The sequence below is a fragment of the Pleurodeles waltl genome, chromosome 6 (genome assembly GCF_031143425.1).
Source record: "Pleurodeles waltl isolate 20211129_DDA chromosome 6, aPleWal1.hap1.20221129, whole genome shotgun sequence".
Classification (NCBI taxonomy): domain Eukaryota; kingdom Metazoa; phylum Chordata; class Amphibia; order Caudata; family Salamandridae; genus Pleurodeles; species Pleurodeles waltl.
Window position 1 is genome coordinate 1416922039 of NC_090445.1, and position 16303 is coordinate 1416938341.

Sequence of the window (16303 nt, forward strand, 5' to 3'; positions counted from 1 at the left end):
CTAACTCACCATAACAAATGTGGGTACTTTATTCAAAGAAGGAGAATTATATGTTTGTATTATTTTAATAAGCTCTATGCCGGTCACATTTGTTAAAGAAAGCAAAACGATATGACTTATAAATTCTTAGGAAGGAAATTGCCACATGACTATGGAACTCGATAATCACTGTTTGTTGCCAATTGTTTCACTGATTAACATTTGGTAAAAGTGCTAATTCAGTGAGTACATTTATTCCACACTTAAAATAACACTCTGAAACCATGCCTCACAATAATAATTTTCATCAGCAGCCTTATCAACAGAATGTTCTGAAAGGATGTATTTTTCATATTCCTTTTGCTAAATTGTTAACAGAAGTCAAGAGTCAAAGAGTCACAATAAGTTTTATTCGACTTAATTTTGAAAATCATAAAAGCTAGTAAAAAAAATACGTAAAATCATCATCCAATATACAATCATAAAACCTTATGTACATGAGATATGCTTACAAGCTACAAATCGTAATGAAAGTTACAGATGAGCATAACACTACTCAGCGTAAATAGAGTCACGAACTTTTAGTGACTTTCCGCAATTAATCATGGCCCATAAAAACCTTGTAATGATATTGCAAATATCCAAAGACAGTAAACTTTGTAAAAACAGATATGCAGGCAGACATTGTACAAAGTTGTAAGACCTCAGCAGTGGTTTAATTAGACACCTCCTCAGATCCTTATACAATTTGCAAAAAAAAACAATATGTATAGTGCTTTGTCTCGACACCTTGTCACAGGGACAGTTAACCAGAGATGAAGACCAGTCATTTATGTTAGGGAAGCTAGTCAGGCAGTGAAATGTGTCCATTCTAAAATGAGTTAGAACAAACCTATGTCTTATACTTCGAGATAAGGTTGAATGTCAGACGTGACCGGTGTCATTTGTTTTTTAAGTACGCTTGGCATCAGCAATTCTGTAGACAGCCTTGAATCCTCAAGCAGAGACATACATTCTGCCATTAATTCCTTTCGGCTAATACAAACCAGAGGCGCAGGCTGATCAAAGTATTCTGGATTCCCCACATCCCTGGAGATTTTTTTTAAAATATATTTTAACCATGGAATACGAAGGGCAAGAGGAGATTTTAGGCAGTCGGTGGTGGCATCACAATTAAGTTTGCTATGTTCAGATGTCCAGATCTTATGCCAAAGCAGAAGTGGTGTGATCTTAGCCATATCTATTAGAAAAGATACCCCCAAGACAGAATGACATATGACTGTAGAGCTGCTACTGGGGACCGACAACAAATGTCTTAAAAAAGCATTTTCCACCTATTGCATAGGATGACAATTTGCCATACCCCCACATGCCCACCCCATAAATGGCAGTAGGCAAACACTTTGCTTTGTAAATAGTTAGCATCTCTTTAGGATACCTCTTACCCAATTTTCTTGCAAAATTGCACAGGGCCATTGTGGATATCATGAACGGAAGCCTTCTAGCATTGATGGTTGTACCCATGGATCCTCACTGTCGAATAAAATACCCAGGTAGGAAAAGGTTGCAGTGGAGCAGATCTTAGAGCCACCTATAGTTATATTGCAGCACTTCAAAGCCTTTCTCCTACACTTCATAATAAAGGTTTTGCTATGATTGACTAGTAGTCCTAAATCCTGCATAAAAATCACCAAATTAGTTAATGGGTGCTGCAGACCCAACGGAGTACTGGCGATGAGAAAGGCATCATCCGCATAGATGAGGGTAGGAATCAGACAATCTCCACATTGAGGTAGATCTCTACATTTGCTTACTAGCACATTTCCCAAAAGTTAATGCACAGTGTAAACAGCAAGGGTGCGAGCACTCAACCCTGCCTGATCCCTCTCTCTATGGTGAAAGATTGAATGCATTCTCCCTTGGAGCCATACCCTGCACTGGCCCTACTCCCCGGGGTACAGCTCCCTGAAAAAACTGTACAATGAGTAGGTCCGCACCAGGATCTGTCTTGATGAACCACAGCTTCTCGTGACTAACACAGTCAAAGGCTGTGGATGGGTCTACAAATGCTAAAAACAAATTACCTCATCTGACCTGGGTATACTGCCCAATCAGAAAGTTAGGATTTAAGCACTGTTCAATTGTCCCTAACCCAGATCGAAATACATATGTTAAATCTGAGAGGATTTCATTGGATTCTGCCCAAATCTGGAGTCTATTTAAAATGATGCAACCAATTAAATTTATCAGGGAGTATAACAACGAAGTTGGATTGTAACAGGCAGGATTATTGTGGGCCCCTTTTTTGTAAATTGGGACAGTGAGTGACTCTGTCCAAGTTTGTAGGAAGCCTCCTCTGCAACATGCATCCAGCACCAACATCAATAAGGAACCCCATAGTGGAAGGTTGGATGTAAAAATGTCCACAGGGATGCTGTCAGGACCCAGAGCTTTCCCCACTTAGCTCTCATTTAACGCACTATGGGTGACATAGCAGGTACATGAAAAGTTTTATTAACATTTACATGTATAGGATCCGCAGCCCAATTCTCATGTAGGCATATAATATGAAACATGATTACAAAATCTGACCATTCTGCAGGAGAAATCTTTTTACGTAAACCATCCACTTTCCAGTATTCAACCCTCATTGTGATAGGTGCTGTAGATCCCAAGGAGGCAATATCTATATTTGGTGAAGCCTCAATGCTGGTTGGGAATGGGGAAGACATAGTAAGGGAAACAGACATAACACCTTCCAAACACATAAGAGCGGACGTGCTACTATCTTTGTGGACAGGGAGCTCTGTTCCAACAGAACTTGGAGCTGGATGAAATTCCTTGTCCAGTCAATCCATTCCATCCAGCTCTCCAGGCAATCTAAACGCGTGTGGGTCGGAAATGGTGTAACAGTGGGCCAGAGGAAAACCAGGTTTAAGTGGTACCGGCAATCTTAAATTACCAATCAATTTGGCTGGTTGGTAAAAATAGCCGAGGGGCAGAACATCTATGTGGTGGGGAGACACAGTAGGAGAACTAGTTCTACACAATATAGTTTTGGCTAAATGCAGTGTTTTAAAGGACAGTACCACACAATCTCCAGGAAGTGCTTTGCTTCCTCTTCCAACCCATTTTACCCTTCTGACCATCTTTCTAATCATAAACAAAATGCCTATTAAAAAACAATTTTGTTGCCTGGGCATTTTCCCCAAGAAATAAAGTAGGACCATTAGCTAAGATTATCACATAAGGTGTTGCCACTGGGGTAGAACGAGATAGTTAGATACCTTGCCCAATGAGCTGGAGCCTAGCACACTGTTTAGGGGGTACCAGTTGATGTCCCATGGATTCTTTCATAGTTCATATGACCCGTTTGGTTGCATATGTGGATGAAGTGAGTTACCCAATAGTGATTCTAGAGGCATATTAGTGGGCTCCTCCAAAGTCACCCCAGTCTTTAGCAGTGCAGGCAATGGCCCCTGGTGGTCAGTAGAGAAAGCTGCATCTATCTGTATGGGACCCGCACAAGCTCTGGGTTAAGCTTTCCACGTGTTAACCTAATATTCAGATAATCAAACACAGTTCTTTCATAGGTCTCCAGTGATGTACCTGTCCTACGTAGTTCAAACCCTAAAAATGTTCCACATGAGCTAGTCGACTGCCATTTCCCATGCAACACTCACTACCATAAGAGCCGGTACTTCATGTGTATCATTATTAATGACTAATACCAAACTGTATCTGAGTTATCTGATTCTTTAGTGTCACAGTTAATATTTGCTGTTGCCCTACCATCTCCAAGAATCATTTTCACAAATCTAAAAGCCAAGACATTTGCAGCTGTTTTAGAGACTGCATTAAGTAGTTATATTGTAGACCATGAGCTATGCTTACATCCACATTTGAAGGGCAATGCAGCATGATGATTTTTTCATCTGTTTTCATCAAGTTGTGAAATTAAGGGCCATATTTACGGCCCATAGCACCACCGCAAATGTGACGCTAACGGGCCACTATCATAGCGCCATAGTTACAAGGTGATGCAAACTAGATTTGCACCACCTTGTAAATTTTTTGTGCCACATCATCCATAATATATGCATGATGTATCCAAAGGGGGTGTTCCCTCATTAGAGGATCACTAAAAATGGCCCCATGGAATCTGCAAGATTCCATGGCACCTTTTGTACCACCATTTTTAACTCCTGCTTAAAGCAGGCATTAAAATGAGGCTCCCATTGATTTTAATGGGCCTCTTAACACTATACAGGATTAGCGTCATTTTTTTAACGCTAATCCAGTATAGCATTATAATAGCGGAATAGCGTCTTGTCCCTAACATGCACCATGGTGTGCCGTATTGTAAATACGGTGCTACCATGGTGGCGTTAGGGGACGCAAGGGGGCCACAAGAAAAGTGGTGCATCACTAGTGATGTGCCACTCTCTTAAATATGGCCCTTAGTACAACATGTGCTAAACGGTAGAGCGGGGGGTAAAAAAGGTATATGTTGTTCACCTCTTTTTGCGTTGATCATACATGATAGTCATCCTGAAAGATTTTTTTTTACTGTAAGAAAAATCATTCCAAAATGGCCACGCACTTGCTTTCTGGGGGAAAAAACGGCTTTGTGGGGAAAATAAAGAAGTCAAAGCCAATAGGTGTCACATGCAAGACTTATGCGGTCATTCTGACCGCGGCGGGCGGCAGTAGCCGCCCGCCATGCGGTCACTGCCATTTGGCCGCTCCGCGGTCAAAAGACCGCGGCGGCCATTCTGGCTTTCCCGCTGGGCCGGCGGGCACCAGCCAAAGGAGCGCCCGCCGGCCCAGCGGGAAAGGCCCTGCAACATAGAAGCCGGCTCCGAATGGAGCCGGCGGTGTTGCAGGGGTGCGACGGGTGCAGTTGCACCTGTCGCGATTTTCACTGTCTGCTAAGCAGACAGTGAAAATCATGCTGGGGCCCTGTTAGGGGGCCCCTGCACTGCCCATGCCAGTGGCATGGGCAGTGCAGGGGCCCCCAGGGGCCCCACGACACCCGTTCCCGCCATCCTGTTCCTGGCGGTAAAAACCGCCAGAAACAGGGTGGTGGGAAGGGGGTCGGAATCTCCATGCCGGCGATGCTTGCAGCGCCGCCATGGAGATTCAGCCCAGACAGGGGAAATCCGGCGGGAAACCGCCGGATCCCCTTTTCTGACCGCGGCTTTACCGCCACGGTCAGAATGGGCAGGGAAGCACCGCCAGCCTGTTGGCGGTGCTTCCGTGGTCCTCCACCCTGGCGGTCGATGACCGCCAGGGTTGGAATGACCCCCTTAGTATCTTTGCCAATGCTGTCACAAGAGGACTCGAGTAAAACCTTTGTTTGAGAAGCATTAGGTGTATGGCCACAAGGGCATAGCAATTCAGCTGTCAGATCTAATCTCTCTAATACCATGGTGAAACTCTGCTGAGCCCAACTTCCATGTACATGCATTTGTATGACATCTGCATAAGAGTGGAAGATCAGTTCCCTGCCCTAAAGAAGACTGAAAAAGGGAATAAAACTGATGATAAAGAACAGCAAGGATCAATGAGATCCTTGAGGGATACTTCAATCAATCCTGAAGGAACTTATAACGAAGTCCCACATTGGTATCTGCTGCTAGCTTCCTCTTAAGAAATTAAGGGCATCTTTGAAAAGCCCTCACATGGGTCTCATGATAAGAGAGGATGAGGTGTTCCCTGGTGGCCACAGCTGCTTACTTTGGGGCATGGGGACCCAAACTCGTACACTGGTCTGTGCTCAAGATCCTGTGATTCTTTGCAACTCACGTAATCTCCCTGTGCCCAAACAAAATGTGTAGTATAGTTAGATTCTGCTCTAGTGCCCCGGTGCCTGGTGGTAGGTTTGCACTATAAAAAATGCAATGCAGGTGGGCAGCAACGGAATCTAATTCTCACCATTGAAGGTTGTTGAGAAGCCTAAACGAATCATCAAAAAAGGAAGCATTGTCAGGCTTTTTGGCTCACTACCACCACTTTCTCCGTTACCATAAGTAGCAGGAGCAGTACTCCTGCAGTCGGCCCAAAAAATGCAACAAGTGTTGAATCCGAAGTTGAATTCTTTAGAGGAGTGAGGGTAAGGTTAAACACTTTAAGACCTCTGGAACATCACTTCACAGCAATCTATCACGTTTGAATTGATGAGTTACTTTAGATGGTTTCTGACCAAATGGCTAAATCAAACTTTACAATTTCTGCAAAAGGCATAAACTCTGACCGTGTGTCACATTTGATGGTGTCAGCAGTCTCTCCTATGGAATGCTGAATAAAAAATCAAATGTTGCTCACCTCCTAAAACTTTGCTGTGCATGCCTAATGCCCCCCAAATTTTCAAATAAATTGGGAGCTGCCTTTATTTGCCGAACATCTGTGGATCGGCTCACAGAGCCTTATGTTAAAGGCCACCTAAAGTGGCAGCATCAGGTCTTTGGCTGTGACTATGGAGTTAGTAATGCAAACAACCTCGTATATACATGTGTTAAAAGCTTAGTAGCTTTATAATGTTCACACATATTAAGAAAGAATATACATGCGATTTTGACTTTCCATTTAAGCCCTTTCTACTTGCAAAATTTTGGGGGGGATATTTGTGCGTTGGGCCAGTGTATTCACAATCTCCAGTGTTTCTCTTATGCTTAAAATAAATGTAAAGACTGATTTCTTAATGTATCTGAGCCGGCCTGTTTGATCTCAAGTAGCTTTGTAGGCAAATATCTTAGTAACATTAATTTTGCTCTTGATTTGAGCAAGAACACATATGGAGGTAGCGTACCCCACCATACCAGGGCCATCCCCGCAATCCCATCCTACCGTTTCCTTTAAAATGATCTAGTGTTTATGTAGTGATCTGGCTCTTCAATGCTTCCTCTTTCCATGAGACCAACATATATCTTACACTAATCCTATACGGTTTATTTCATCCATAAATTTGTTTATCCAAACTTGCTTCTACTTGTGTTTAGGAACTCATTTCTTTATAATTCCAAAATGCCCGGTGAGATTTAGGGCATTCAGACATCTTTTACTCAGACTGTGAGAACAGTTTATCTGCCTTAAAGTTGGTGTTAGTAATTGTTTACTCTGTCCTCATCACCACAATTGGCACACAATTATATAAACTTACTGCTCTTTCGTTGAATGTTGCCTCCATTCTCTTCCGGCATTTGTAGTCATTCCCCCGTCGTGTAAACATGCACATTATATTCATGTAAACACATATAAACAGCATAGTCATGATTTAATCACTTGTTGTTTGTTGGTTTGGCAAAATATACATAAAATACACAAGTAATAATATGCTAATTTAAGTTACACAGCATCTGAATGAACGTTTCTTCAACAGAAATGTTCTGATAGGCAGTGAAAACAACATCTAAGGCATGTAAACGAAGCAGGGGGTAAGAACGTTTTGCCGTAGGTCAATATCAATTAAATGCAGGAAGTTTTAAAATGCAATGTCAGTGCTTGCAGTGCCTTTGAAGGCAATATAACATTGATTGGAGAGAAAACTGAAATCACTCAATAGACCTAGAGGGTTTGATAAGTTATTACGCTATAAGAATTATAAATTGTCTGATTTTAAGGTAAATGGCCTTATCTCTATACGCCTGTTGTGGAGAAAGCAGCACATCCACAACACCAACTGTCGCCGGCTGCCCAATTTAAGCTAGTTCTTGATGCCACCCTAAGAGGAAATCGGATGTGTGATCACCTGCTCACCACATTTGGGGGCGTAAAAGTGCAGGAAAATCAAAGCTACCATTGGCAGTGCTGTCATCATCTCTGCCATCAGCACGCCTGAAACTGCCATATAAATCGGTCCCAGAAAGAAAAACTCTAAGGGCCAGATATACATTGATGCATTTGTTGCATTTCCTAAATAGCGACTGCATAGAAATCGCTAATTTGGAAATGCAAAATGCTATGTACCAAGATACCGATTTCCTAATAGCAATTCCTACAATGTAGGAATCTCTATTAGGAAATCACAAATAAGAAATCCCATGCCATTTGTGACAATGGGCTGGTTTTGCATTTCCCAAATAGCGATTTCCTATTAGGAAAATGCTATTTGGAAAATCCAAAACCAAGGATGGCTATGGGCAAAAGACACCCCGAAATGCATCCCAAAAATAGTAGTGCAAATGTAGAGCACACATATGCCCTAGGGTATGAGTATGCTCGATTGCACTTTAATAAAAAACATTTTGGGGAGCTTTTTTTAAATTGCAAATGGTTGTCATCAACTTGAAGTCGATGATAATAGCATTTCCTAAATACCCAATTCGCATTTAGGAAATGCTTTGTACATCTTAATAGGAATCACCAATAGGTAATCCCTATTTGCATTTTCCTATTCAGAGGATCACAAATTGTGATTTCTACTGTGTAGAACTCATAATTTGCGATTCCCTATAGGGCTTTTTACATCTGAAAAGCCCATTTTGCATTTCTTAACGGCCCAAAATAGCGATTCGGACAGTTAAGAAATGCACAATGGCTTTGTACATATGGCCCTCAGTGTACCCCTCACGCCGTTAGACAACTCCAAGCAGATGAGGGTCAGTAGTTATTCCTGCAATGGGGATGTATTTCAAAGAATAATATATGTTTATGCTGTCTTACTGTAATTGCATTTATATAGTGTTTACTACCCCGATGAGGCGTCAAAGTGCCTTTTTGCAAGTAGCACACTATTCCGGAACCCAAAAGGATTAGTGGTGGATTAAATATAATATAATGTACAGGAATATGAGTACGGTGTTAGTATTAGTTTAGGAAGGTATGATTTAATTTGAATGGATGACATGTGAGTCTCTTTCTTGGATTGAATAGGATAATGGAGGGATAGAGGATGGAAGAATCTAGAAGTGTTCATTGGGAGATAATAGTAGTAAGATAAGGTTTGGTATGAGTAAAGGGGAGATGGAGGAGGGAAGAGTCTGTAGAAAGGGATTGGGGAGATCATAGTAGTAAAATGGGGTTTGGGATGAAGTAGGAGGGGTAGAAGAGGGAAGAGCCACGGAAGGGATATGTTGAAGATCATAGTAGTAGAATGGGTTTTGGGATGAGTTAGAGAGCTGAGATAGAGGATAGATTGATAGAAGTATAAGGTGAGGGTGAGACTGAGTAATGCTTTCAAGAGAGTATTTTTTTCCCTTGTATACAGTAGGACTAACATAATAAATATATAGATACATGATTACATAGAAATGGAATATATGTGTATGGAATATATTAAGATTTAATTTGTATCGTATAAACACAGATTTTCAACAGGTGGAGTATTTGAAGGTAATTTATTTGTGTACTTTAAAAAAATTAATTTATCTTATCTCAATATTTCAATAGTGTAATGCTTGTAGATAAATAAGTAAGATAATATTTACCTGCTGTGATATATAAAATAAGAATAGAGACTCAAGTTATATAGAGTCTATGCAATGACCTCAGAACATGTTAAGCGTAGAATAATATACACACATATATATACATATATACATACATACACATATGTACTGTGAAAGACCTTGGGCCAGATGCATCATCTAAACCTTTTGCGATTCGGTAATAGCGATTTTTAAGAAATCACTATTTCTGAGTCGCAAACTGGCATGTATCATATTTGTGATTCGGTAATATCGATTTCTTAAAAATCGCAAATGCTATTACTGAATCGCAAATTGCGGTACAGACCCCATTCTCACCTATGGGCCTGTAGGACCATATTTGCGAATTTTTTGCATTTCCCAAATTGCAAATTCCTAACTGGAATTCGCAATTTAGGAAATGCAAAATCCCAGGGTGCTGGGGGCCTAAGGCATCCTCTGCTGCACCCCCAAAAAATATTTTAGGACATGTAAGGCGCACACATGCCAAACGGGCATGTGTGCGTTCGTTACATGTCAACTTTAAAAATGCATTTTTAATGCCTTTTTAAAATTTGCAGATGGTTACCACCAAGTTTTACTTGGTGGTAATTGCGATTCCTTAATGCCCAATTCACATTAGGGAAACGCTTCATACATGTGCTTAAGAAATCGCTATTAAGGATTCCTTATTTGCGATTTCTTATTTAGAGAATCGCAATTTGCGATTCTCTAAACGGGCTCGCAATTTTAAGGAATCACTATCTAAGCGATTCCTTAAAATTGTATTGCCAAAGCCTTTCATACATACTGAGAGGCACTTTCGCATTCGCAAACGGGCATTCGCACTGTTTGCGAATGCAAAGAGGCTTGATACATCTGGCCCCTTATTGCCATATTTGTTTGATCTGCATGATTTTCGATTATTTATACCACATAGGTGACCAAATGTAGTAAAGATGTTTCTTTAGTAATTGTAGATGATTTATTTATTTTGTGATTGTTCTTATATTTATAATCTGCTTGCGTTTTCAAGTTTTATCTCAGTTCTTGATAGGTGAACTAGTGGAGAAACATTATTTCACATGTTTTTCTGTAATCTTTTCAGGCAATCCTTAGCCACATGAGAGTTGAGTGCAAGTGTCATGGTGTGTCGGGATCCTGCGAGGTCAAAACTTGCTGGAAAGCAATGCCACCATTTCGCAAAGTTGGTAATGTGCTAAAAGAGAAATTTGATGGTGCCACTGAGGTAGAACAGAAGAAGATTGGCTCTGCCAAAGTTCTAGTACCGAAAAATTCACAGTTCAAGCCTCACACGGACGAGGACCTGGTCTATTTGGACTCGAGCCCAGATTTCTGTGACCACGACTTAAAAAATGGGGTGCTGGGTACAGCAGGCCGACAGTGCAACAAGACTTCAAAGGCCATTGATGGTTGTGAGTTGATGTGCTGCGGGAGAGGGTTTCACACAGAAGAGGTGGAAATAGTGGAAAGGTGCAGTTGCAAATTCCACTGGTGCTGCTACGTCAAATGTAAACAATGCCACAAAGTTGTAGAAATGCACACTTGCCGGTGATTAGGGATTCTGGATCATCAGGAGTCATTGACTCTCGTGGACAGTACGACAGTTCCTCCTGTTGGCTCCCCGTGCTTGCCCCGAGGACCAGACGAGGTCAGAGACTGAAAGAGGAAACAGCAAGAAGTGAAAGTGGAAGAAAAAAACTTTGAAAGAGAAGAAAATATTTAAGTCTCAAGACAATATTGTTGTATTTTTCTTGTCTGTGTCATTATTTATTGCTAAGGAACTATGATGTGAGGGACAGTTCGGGGGAACTGTGAGTGGTGGAAACTCACTCGGGGTGTTGCTGCTGCTGCTGCTTCTATAGGACAGAGGAGAGGGCCTCGGAAATCCTGGAGGTATGGAACTGCAGGACACTGAAAAGGGACATGACTGATCGAGAAAGGCAAATCCACTATCCACCGTGCCCTTTCAGTGAGGCTTAACACCCACAGGTTGACCAAAAGAGACTGTGTAAATCTTGATATATTTTTTACTGAAAAAAAGATAGCATAGGCATTGTTTTATATTGTTTATATTGTTATTGTATATCATAAATACATCAGGAGGGAAAAATGTATAGGCCAAAGCTAGGGGTTAGATATGTTGGTCCAGTATCTGTTCATTCCTTGCTTTAGGAGACCATGTGCTGTTCTTAGACTGAAGAGGGAAACTTTCACCCCCAACTCCAAGAATGCAAATAGCCACATCCGGTATTCCAGGATGCTGCAGGCATTTCCCAAAAGATTGAATACAGCATGTTCAAAACAAAAGTCTTTGCAGTGTAGCAAAACATGTTACCAAGTTAAAAACTTTTTTATTTTTTTCTTCACATTGCCTTGTTTGTACTTTTTGGCTTTTCTATGTGACTCTGTCTGGCAGACCTGATCGTCCATTAGATCAGAAGGTTACAGAACTTAAATATGGTTTCAGTAGAAGAGGCAGAGCAATAGTGCATTTGGATAGTCCCAGATCCGTTTTCCTCCCCCCTCTTATCTTGTTTTTTTTTACATTTTGTTAAGAGACCACTGGGAGTACGTGAACTGGGCTGAATTACACCACTGCCGCTGCCAGATTGCTATTGCTTTCTTCTGAGATTTAGAATGTATATCTATGTTCCTACAGCAGTAAAGGTTTTAAGGGAAGCATGTGCAGCCAAAACCGTAACGCATCTTACCATTGAAGATGTAAAGTTCTTGCCCTAAGCAATTCACAGATCCTCTGAGGCAAAGCACAACAAAACAGACACTGCTGCTCAGTTGCATTGTGGCATAAAATGGGTGATGGTCAAGACGTGGACCCCATGCTAGCCCTTTTCCAATGTCTGGTAGAGTGGAGGGGCGTTTTACAAAATGGTCAAGTGTAGTACCATAGACCCAATTCACATGTGGAATTAGTTGTGGTGTATTTTGCAAAACAAGTTCTTTTTGTTGGCACTTCTTGGAACAAATTGTTTCTATTTAACTTGCTCCCTTCCCAAGCACTGTATATCACTTTGTAATTGATTTATAACATGGCAGTGCAGCTGATCTATTTCCCTATGTAGCTGTGCACTGAGTCAGCAAAGCACCTAATGAGAGTTCAAGTGGCCACATACCATTCAAGTAGCTATGAGCACTCCGGACATCAGTCATAATTTTACCTCCCACTATTATGATTTAGGAGAGGTGCACTTCTGTGTTCTGTCACTGAACAAAATAAATTGTATTCATAACACCATGGGCCAGATTTAAAAGAAAATGGCTGTGAGCGGTGCTGCACCAAATTTGGCAGCGCTGCGCACTGTCATTCTCAAAATGCAGGGATGCACCTTATTTACTAGAATATGGCGCACCTCTGTGTTTCCCCCTGCGCCGGCACAAAATTTGCTGCCGAGACCCACGCAGCCACCCTTGGGCCATAGTGCAAGGATGGCTGCGTTGTGGGTGATATTGTTTTTGTGCATGAAGGAACACCTTCCTGCACAAAAACAATCTTAAATTACGATTTGCTCTTTCACATAGAAAGACCAAAAAACGAGGAGAAATTAAAGCTTTTCTCTTCATTGCGGCATGCTAACACCACCTCTGTGGTGGCGTTAGATTTTGGCATTGCCTCAGGTATATGAAAACTCGTAAATCTGGGTCAGCGTCAAAATGCAATGAGTGTTGCTGTGGCACATTGACAGCAACACCCATTGCACGCCCCTTGCACGCAAAGTGCTGCGCGTGAAGGTGTCTTATTTACAAGGTGGTGTTAAGCCATAAAAAGTGGCTTAAGATCACCTTGTAAATACGGCGCAAGGCATTGAGCCTCCGGAGCGTCATAAAAAGTGATGCTCCGGAGGTGATAGGGCCTTTTAAATCTGCCCCCATGTTTATAGTAGGCCCAGCAGCATGTTATTAGTTATATATTTTTGCAGTCTAGGGCCCGTATTTATATTTTTTTAGCGCCGCATTTGCGCACTTTTTGACGCAAAAGTGGTGCAAACTTACAAAATACAATTGTATTTTGTAAGTTTGCGCCGATTTTGTGTCAAAAAATTATGCAAATGCAGTGCTCAAAAAGTATAAATATGGGCCCACGACTCTGACTTATGCTTATACCTAAGACTCATCGATTCAAATCCTGTCTCAATAAAATTTGCTTCTATAGCATCTCAAACCATACATTGAAAGGCCAGTGGATTTAGACCAAAGGTGCCCAGCATTGGTTCAGGAGAGCTGAATCCCTGACGTATTTCCAGGATGGTCCCCACTATGTAAATTTACATTTGTAAAATTTATATTTATCCCAGTTAGATAAAATGAAAATCTGACATGCATCCAAACCTCACGGGCTGATGTTAGGCACCACTGATTTAGACTACTTAAAGTCTAGACATTATTTCAGGAGTATTTCAATGTGTCCTTTCTTTTGTACATTTGAAGACCTAGACATAAAAGTATTTTGGCATACATAAAGTAGTGTTCCTATAGTACGGTTTTATATACTCTTACATGCCTTTGTGAATTGGCACCAAAACATCTCAAATCGGAATATTCGGGGAACATTCATATATAATTAGTACAAATGTGCATTTTTACTAATTCACAGTTGGTTGTTTAAGGGGTGATTGAAACTGGCATCTAAAACAGTACTTTTATAGTACTACCACACAAAACCATCGAAGCTTTTGTGAATGGGCCCCAAAGTATAGGTAATCAGATCATTATTTGGAAGGGCTAAACCAATTCAGTAGTGGTGATTACTTTGTATGGCTTTGAGTTACATCCAAGCATTTAACTCTGTAATACAACTTTTAAGAGCTGTAACATACTCCTTACTGGTAGACATCAAACTACCAGAAGCGTTGTTGGAAATTGCACCCTGTTCTCCAAGGAAATTATCAGAAAAACGACCTCTGATAGTGATTTGTGATTTAACTGTCACAAGATAACTGGTTTCTTACTAGTCATCTTCATTTTACAGAGCTGTACTAATCCTATTCAATAAGATATGCTGCACCCTATAAACTGTCACTTTTCTTAATATGTCCCTCACCCCAAGGTATCATCTAGATGTGACCACCCACACTTCATAACCAACTATATAGTCTACTCTAGCAAGACTGACCTACTCTGGATTTTAAAGTAAGACCTACCTAAAGGGAGTGAGGACAATAAGTACAGTGGCAATGAATGGTAGCACTCAGCATAATGGGGTCAATTGATAAATGGCTCATTACTCTTTGTACTTATTCCTATTCACAGTACATGATCAGAGGAGAATCACCAAAGCAGGTCCCTTTGGCACCAATCATATAGAAAATGAATGAAACAAGAGCCACTCAAAGACTTCTCGGTAGAAGAATTCGAAGTTATCATCAAGGTTTCATTCAGAAATATGCATCAGAAGACAAAGAAACCAAAAAGCTAAAATGATGACCAGGTGAATTAAAAAAGATAGATCCTTGCCTCCTGCAAATATGGAAACGTCATGAAAACAACCTAAGCTCCCAACAAACCAGGAGACTCCCAACCCAATATATTTAGTCGCTCTAGGCTAGTTAGACCCATGATCCCGGAAACAGAAGCCACAGAGAAACCACTAATCCCAATGCCAAACGGAAGTCCCAAACAACAAAAAGTCATGAACCTCTCGGGCACGCAATTAGTACTCAACACACTCCAAGCCACATTGAATGCTCATCAAAAGTGTTAAACAGAGAATGCACCATGATTTGGGTAGAAATTGAACCAAAGTTTAAGAAATATGTCCAATTCCTAGAGAATACTGATCAACACATTACATAAATACGAAATGCTATTGTACATTTATTGCAAGAGAAAAGAAAAGAGATACTAATACTCTAGCTACTTGGTTCTTAGCCTGTGATACGCAGACCCACCAGGGTCCAAAAGGCCACCTCAGGGGCCGTGATTCTTTAGGAAATGAAATAATATCAGCTTAAGTAAATATGTACACCTAACCAAGTAAAAGATAAAATCACATATTTTAAAACACCCTCTGAATGTATAAAAAAAATAAAATTGGAGACTAGGAATTAAGTGTGCATCCTGAGTTCGATTTGTGGGGGTGCCACACATAAAGCAAACAACAGTATGGATGAGTGATGGCCTAAATTGAAGTACTAGTATTCACCCACAAAAAGAGAGGATGTATTAGGCCCAAAAACCACACTAATGTGTTAGAATTTAGCATATTGTTTTGTCTTTTAGAAACAAAAACAATTGAACAGCTCCAGCCTTCCAATTAAAATTAAATTTTGGACTTTTGTAAGTTTTCTGTGAATTAAAGAAAATAGTTTATAATTTGTGCATTTGTTTGATGTATACTTGTTTCCATAGTTTTGTGTATTTATTTGAGATTCAAATAGTAGAAATTGCTTGGGGTGGGGTACTTGGTCCCAACAGGGAATCAGTGGGGGGCACCGTAAGTCAAAATGTTAGGAACAACAGAATAGGAAAAGTGAGATATAAGACGATTGCAGTAGTATTGCAGACACTGTAAGGACATAAGTAGCCAGTCACAAAGGAAATGATGAATACAGCAAGAAACCCAAAGTGAACCTAGATTTTGTGCACCATGGGCATATCAGTGCTTACGGTGATGGCGTCAAGCCTCCTAAAATTCTTGTGTGAAATCATCCAGTACTCATCCATCCAAATGTAACTTCTTTAATGGTACCTTGCAGGGCTTAGAGACAGCCCATGCCTTTGTCATCTCTTGTCACATTTTATGACAGCTGTCAGCACTCTGAAGTAACCAAAAGGGGCATGAGGTGCTTTATAAAACTACGAAATAAATTAAGCACATACTGCAGCCAGATGATCATGGTCCACAGCTTCTCTGACAGCAAGTAGAATACTCAAGATGT

At 40.8% G+C, this 16303-nt stretch overlaps 1 protein-coding gene across 1 annotated transcript in view; it reads left to right on the plus strand.

Moving 5' to 3' along the window:
• The window catches only part of LOC138300900 (protein Wnt-4), a 166207-nt gene extending 150466 nt beyond the window's left edge, over nucleotides 1–15741 (plus strand). Inside the window, exon 5 of the mRNA XM_069240761.1 lies at nucleotides 10495–15741. Within this exon, the coding sequence (XP_069096862.1) occupies nucleotides 10495–10962 (468 nt within the window). The 3' untranslated portion in view covers nucleotides 10963–15741. The remainder of the gene's footprint in view (nucleotides 1–10494) is intronic.
• The last annotated feature ends 562 nt before the right edge of the window (nucleotides 15742–16303 follow it).